The following is a 6518-nucleotide window of genomic DNA, read 5'->3' as shown; positions in this document are numbered from 1 at the left end:
GGGGAGTGGGTGCCATCTTGCCCCAGAAAATGTTTGTGTAATTGTGCAGTGGCAGAGGTTCAGAGTTTATGGCAAATTACAACACACAGTTGGAGCCAGACCAAATACCATTTTTTACAGGCCTGCCAAATCTAGCTTCAGGACATCTGGTCATTTGGTTCAAATGCTCATGGTGCAGTAAATGGCTATCCATAGAGGGGACATGTGGTCAGACTGCTTACTTCCACCTCAAAAGTCTCTTTGTACCATTGCTTCCACATGTCTTGCCTTCCTGTCCTTCCCACTGGTTCTCCCATGTTGCTGTGTATGGTCTTCCCCTGTTCTGAGCTGAAGGCCTTTCTCTGACATAGCAGTGAAAAACACCCACTGTTTTAGGCTTTATTTTCCACCCCTCCCAATCAATCACCCATGACCCATAAGGCTGATGGTCAAGTAAGCTGGTTAGATGTAGGTTTATGTGGGTGAGGTCTTTGCTTTAGATGATCAGGGCTGAAAGATCCCTGTGTGTCCCGATGAGAAGATCCTTTGTGTGTGTGTGTGTGTGTGTGCATGTGTTTAAAGCTGGACATCTACCTACCTTGAAAAGATGAGGAATAGCCTTCTTTAAAAACAATTGAATGTATCTGAGCAAAATATGTCCAGTTCTGAACTGTTAGGAGTTCTGGCAAGTTTTATAATATGCTGGCATGGGAATTTGACTTTATATAAATTTTCAATTGGGGTTTCAGACTGATATCTCAACCTTGAACCTTGATGGATCAAAAGAGAGAGAGAGAGAGACAGAGACACAGACAGAAACAGAGACAGAGAGAAAAAACAAACAACAATCTTTTCTGGCTTGCCAGGATCCTGGCCCTGGCCTGTGCTTCCTGTTTTCAACCCCATCCTGTCCTTTAGGCTTGTGAAATCTGGTTCCCTGATTTTTGACCCTGGTGCTGGCTAAGGACTTTGAAACTTCATGCTGGCTTGGGTGTACAAGCTGAATTTGTTCTGGGTCCTGTGTCAATCCAAGCCTTGCCATCCCTCCATGTTCACTCTGACCTCTGCAAAAAAAGACCTGTACCTGACTACATTGTATTTGTTAGTGATTCTCTTGTCCCTGGGCTGTGAGATACTAGAGGGAGAAATTTGATCATGTCCAGCTGTAATGCCTCAGCTCTGATAGCAAGGAGAGTGGAGAGAAATTCCTGGATTACTGAGTAGGGACCTCCAGACCATGAGGTTCTAAAGCATCTACCACTGCCCCCCTGCAGAAGGGCAAGGGCAGGAAGCCTATGGGTCAGAGCCTGAACCCTTACCTGCCTCTGAGGCCCTAGCTGGTGACTGATGGGCCATTGTACAAATTAATGTGCTTTTGGCACCAGTAACAGAATCCAAAATCGTTTAAGTCCAGCTAACATAAAGAAAAGACGGTATGGATCCCCCGACATCCACAATGGATTAATGGGCACACAAAATGTGGTACATACATATGATGAAACACTTTTCAGCCTTAAAAAGGAATGAAGCCCTGACAGGTGTTGCAGCTGTAAACTGGAGATACTGAGTATCTATACTTCTCTTTTGTGTTGGGGATCTAGAAAAACTTCTGCAAGAGTGACAAAAATTATTAGCATGTGAAGATTTCCACTCTTGTTGGTAAAAAATGTTTTTAGAGACAAGAAGAAGAAAAAGAAATTTAGTAAATGGATAAGGATGGACAGGAAAAGTCAGGAGTTCTCTCAGGCATTTCATGAGTAAGAGGCCAGAGATGTGGCATGTCAGAAGCTGATCATAATTATTTAGGATGGCTGGTGTGCAGATGAGAGAGGAGGCCCCGAAGGAAGAGCCAAAAGAAGGATGTGAAATATGTATTTCTGTGTATTGAGAATGTATTTATTCCCCCACCTCCCTTAACTTTAGCATTTCCTACAGAGATTGAGAAAATGTTTGAAATACTTTTAATTACTTTTTCATTAGGGGCCAGCTTCTCTGAATGTGACCGTCATCCAGACCACATGGCTGCCTGCATTTTCACAGGGTTGCATTTTTCTTTCGGAACCAGGGCTCCCACCGAGGCCAGATGGTCATGGAGAGCTGCAGAGCTGGGGTTGGCCTTCCTATGTCCTAATGCTTTTAACCTGGGCCGAGTTCCTGGGAGGCAGAAGAGGTAGATTGGGATCCTTGATGTATTCTTGGACCCATTTGTTGTTGGGGTTAGTGCAGACCTCTCGATTCTTTTTGGTGACAAAGCTGTGGAGACAGAGTTAGACTGTCAGCGGCAATGAAGTAGGGTGGGGGTCCAGTCCACACTACCCCATTTCTAGCTCACCGGGGGCTCACCTCATACTCTTTACTGCCTCTCTAGGCCTCCCTCATCTGAGTTCCCACAGTAGGCCTCCCTCTCTGGCTTCTAGACCTGATTGCCCCTGTTTCAGCCTATTCCCTGCTCACCCAAGACACTCAGGCTTGGATACCATTATGGATGTCATATATTGGGCCACACAACTATAAGTGGCAAGATCAAGAATTAAACTGAGGCCTGGAGCTCCTAGGTTAAGTGTCCAACTGCGACTCAGGTAATGACCTTGTGGTTCGTGAGTTCAAGCCCCGCATTGGGCTTGCTGCTGTCAGCACATCAGCACAGAGCCCACTTCCAATCCTCTGTCTCCCTCTCTCTACTGTCCCTCCCCCTCTCTGTCCCTCTCTCTCCCTCAAAAATAAATAAATATTAAAAACACAAACAACGGAGGCATGCCCTGGGAGATTCAAAGCCCAAGCCCCTAAGCACGACTCCCTTACTTCTAGCATGGAGACTTCTTGGTTCTGTGCATCTCATTCTGGCCACGGGTTCCCTTTCCCCCTCCACATAAATATCTGCAGGGGATGCTTACATGATTGCCGGCAGGTAACAGTTGAGGGCCTTTCTGTATCCCACCACCAATTTCCTTGGCAATACTTTCTCATGATACTTCAGGCAGCAGGTGGGAGAATGGTTCAATGACTCAGGAATTTCTGAGGGAATCACATTGAAAGTTGAGCCAAATAAACATAGAGGGAGCCCGTGGCTGCCTATTTTCATCTCCCACCCATTGCATTCCATGCTTCTGATGGCAAAGCCATCTGTTAGCAGGGACTGATGGTAGCTTGATGGGTGATAGACTGTGGAAAAAGAAAGGAGGGGTGGACATACATCTAGAACCTTCTGCTTTTGAACTGAATTTCAGCAAATGTAAGTGACTCAGTTATTCATGTTTGCTGGTGAGCCAGGGCTTGGTTTGGCCAACATGTATTGAGCTCTAAGTGGGCAAAATCCTGAGGAAGACAACACCATCATTACTCTGGAGCATCTCACAAGCTAGTCAGGGTGAAAAGGGAAAATGAAATGAATAATACTACAGTAGAGTGTGGTCTGGGATAAAAGAGAATTTGGCACAAGGTGCTTTGGAAAACAGAATGACGGGCACCTACCCCAGCCTGGGTGGCTGAGGAAGAAGTCCCACAGTATCTGGTGCATGGCTTGCTTCTTGAAGGATGAGTGGGATTGAGGCAGGAAAAAAGGGTTGTAGGATCTGGAAGAGAGAAATGCATGCAGGCATGAAGGTGGGGGAGGCTGAGAGTCTGGGGAGTGCTAAGCCATCACAGATGACTGCAATGCAATGTGAGAAGAAAGAAGAGGAGATGGAATTGGAGAGGGAAGGGGAGACCAGCACACATGAGCTGTGGACTCTATCCCAGCAGAATCAGAGAGGCTGAGGTCAGGGAGAAGGGCAAGATGAGCAGTGAGCCAGAGAAGTTAGGGTAGGAAGAAAAATGTTCTATTTAGGCTTCGGGTCATACATCTGGAATTAGTATCTTGACCAAATGATTTGAAGCATGGGCAAATTAAAACAAAAAATCTCTCTACATCTCCTCATCCATTAAATGAAGGTATAAAGATGCTTATATGTCCTAGGATCATGTGAGGGTTAGTTGAGAAAATGCTGGTAAAACCCTTAATTCAGAACATAGTAAGGCTCAGCCAGTGCTTGTTATAATTAAGAGCAGATGGTAGTAATTGACCATTCTTCTTGCCTGGAAATGCCACTTCCCCCTTCTCTTTGATGCTGTCAGAATGTTGGCCTTGGTTGGTTGTTAACACTGTGTTTCCCTTGGGTTCCTCTGACTACTTGTCAGTTGGGACATCACAGAGTAGGGGAGGCAGAGACCTCCTCCAGTCCCCAAAACTACAGAGTGCAGATCCTTTGGAGACTGACCCTTTGCTTCCGGCTGGTGGCATTGTTACCTCCTGCCACCCATGCGATGCAGCTTTGGACATAATGATGTCCATGACCCTGGTTTTCAAAGCAAAGTTGACAAAGTCCAGGGGGCATCTTGAGAGCATGTGGGCAGATTATGTGGTGCACACTACCCTTGTTCCCTTGAGAGTTTATACACCAGAGTCCAGCCAGACCACATTCCAAGGGTAGCCTTAGGGGGAAAAGGGATGGGGCACCTGGAGACTGGTATGTGGAAAGTATGAGTGGCTTGGACTCTTTCTTGTCACCAGGTCCTCATACATGGTGGTTGAGGCAGGGACAGAGAATAACAAAAACAAATTTTGCCTCCATAAGTCCCCAGCATCCCGTGGCTCCCAAAACCTCTCAACCCCTTTCTCTTTTCTATAGCTTTTATTTAGACCCAGACTGGGGAATAGGGATGGAGGCCATGAAATCCTGCACTGCACACCTAGGCATCCCATTGATCCTTCCTTTGGGTGCCATGATAGTCCCAGAAATCTGTGCCAGACACTACAAGGAAGGGTGTCTAAGTTCAGACTCCCCACCCCTGGGCTTGGCTGCAAACATCATTTCAGCCCCCTCCCCAGTACCTTTCATCCTGCTCTCTCAGAGCACCTGCAGCTTTTCTTATTCGGCTGCCTTGCTCTCCTTTCGTTGCTCATGTTTATTCTCATTTCTTCTGTTACTTCTTTGGCTCCTCCTAAATGATCGTTCACTATTCTCCATCTTTGGGACTCCTGACATAACCTTGACCCAGCTTCTTGGAACTGCCTGACGACCCCAGAAGGAATCTGGACACCAGCCCTGTTCTCTTTTCAAAGGGGAAAGTTTGAAGACTGTGCCTAAAGGAAGGGAGAGGGTCCATGGCTGATGATGGAGACCTGACAAGGTTCTTGGTGTCACCTCACTGCCAGCTGCCCTACCTGCCTTTCTCATTCCAGACCTACAGGGACAAGTGGACTCACTTGACTGGCCGTACAAAGCCGGAGTGGTGGAGATGAGGATGAGGATAAAGAGTGCAGCCACAGAGACCTTCATCCTCTTGGGAGGGACCCTTCAGCTTCAGGGGAGGCTGGTCATTCACTGCGACTTCACAGCTGCTCTCTGGACTCTGACCACTTCAGAGTGGGAGGAAGAGAGAAGATGTGCCTCCCTCAGTGTTTGCCGAAAGGGAAGGGAGGGCGGGGTCTGGTGCAGAGTTGAATTAATGGGTTTTTTTAAAATGTTTATCTATTTTTGAGAGAGAGTGTCAGCAGGAGAGAGGAAGAGAGAGGAGGGGACAGAGAATCCTAAGCAGGCTCTGCACTGATAGCAGCAAGCCTGATTGGGGGTGGGGGTGGGGCTCAAACTCAGGAACCATGAAATCATGACCTGAACCAAAGTCAGACCCTCAACCGACTGAGCCAAGCAGGCGCCCCAAATTAATAAGATTTAAATTCACCAGGAGAGGAGTATAGAAAGGGAACAGTGGTTCACGTGTGCTGTGTGTCAGCCACCTTGTATATGCACTGTTTGATCTAATCCTCACCATAGTGAAGCAGAGATCATTATTCCATTTTATAAATGAGGACACTTGAGGCCCAGAGAGGTTAAGTTTTCCCAGGTCACAGAGATGGGAGGCAGGCAGTTCTGCAAACTAGATGCGTTTGCTTTCACCACATTACCTGCCACCATCTCTATTTTGGGGAAAAGGGAAGGGAAGGCGGAACCACTCCAGTTCCCTCAGGAACTGTGTGATCAGTCTTTGAGAGGGTAAACATAAAGCAGGATTAGAGAGAGCACAGACTGGAGCGAGGATAGAGTTTAGGCCTCTGATGCTTTCCATCCCCAGTCTAAGGACACATGACTCAGCTCATACCTTTTCACATCACAGATTATGTTACTAATACTGCGAAAAAACGGTGTGCTGATCCTTGGGTCCTCGTTTATTGCTGGGGTCTTTGGCTTATTTGTTGATGTTCTTTTTTCTCTTTGGACCTTGGACTCTGAACCAGTTTTAGATCTAGTTGGCCAACTTCCTGCGTGACTGCAATATGGGTTTATCCAACAGGCCACCTCAGCCAGTCACGGACAGCAGAGAGCGCTCCAACCACACACACCTGATAACTTCTGTTTTCCCAGGTTCCAGCTTTTGAGCCCAGGTCCTTGACTAGGGCTGACCTGCCTCTCTGTGTTGTCTCTCTTCAGACTGCCTCAGGACTCCATTCCAGGAGGTGAAGGCAGAATTTGGAGAAGAGGTGGAAGATATAGGGGATTTTG

General features: G+C 47.1%; 1 protein-coding gene across 1 annotated transcript; it reads right to left on the bottom strand.

Annotated features, from left to right (window-relative positions):
- Positions 1-1923: 1923 nt before the first annotated feature.
- CCL16 (C-C motif chemokine ligand 16) lies at positions 1924-5377 on the bottom strand. Its single transcript, XM_077749641.1, has 3 exons — positions 5225-5377; positions 2874-2994; positions 1924-2232 (listed from the first exon to the last, which is right to left on the bottom strand). Exons 1-3 carry the CDS (start codon positions 5295-5297, stop codon positions 2100-2102), a joined length of 327 nt encoding a protein of 108 aa, XP_077605767.1. The 5' UTR covers positions 5298-5377; the 3' UTR covers positions 1924-2099.
- Between the last annotated feature and the right edge of the window lie 1141 nt (positions 5378-6518).

This window comes from Crocuta crocuta, unplaced genomic scaffold (genome assembly GCF_008692635.1).
Source record: "Crocuta crocuta isolate KB4526 unplaced genomic scaffold, BGI_CrCroc_1.0 scaffold149, whole genome shotgun sequence".
In the NCBI taxonomy this organism is placed as follows: domain Eukaryota; kingdom Metazoa; phylum Chordata; class Mammalia; order Carnivora; family Hyaenidae; genus Crocuta; species Crocuta crocuta.
This window is presented reverse-complemented; position numbering and strand designations above follow the sequence as displayed.

What these genes read in the sequence shown, in the direction of transcription:
- CCL16 (XM_077749641.1), bottom strand. Translation starts at nt 5,297, where the DNA reads ATGAAGGTCTCTGTGGCTGCACTCTTTATCCTCATCCTCATCTCCACC. An exon ending in GGCTTTGTACGGCCAGTCAA is followed by an intron (nt 2,995 to 5,224) that starts GTGAGTCCACTT and finishes TGATTCCCTCAG; the next exon opens with AAATTCCTGAGTCATTGAAC. An exon ending in TGTTACCTGCCGGCAATCAT is followed by an intron (nt 2,233 to 2,873) that starts GTAAGCATCCCC and finishes CTGTCTCCACAG; the next exon opens with CTTTGTCACCAAAAAGAATC.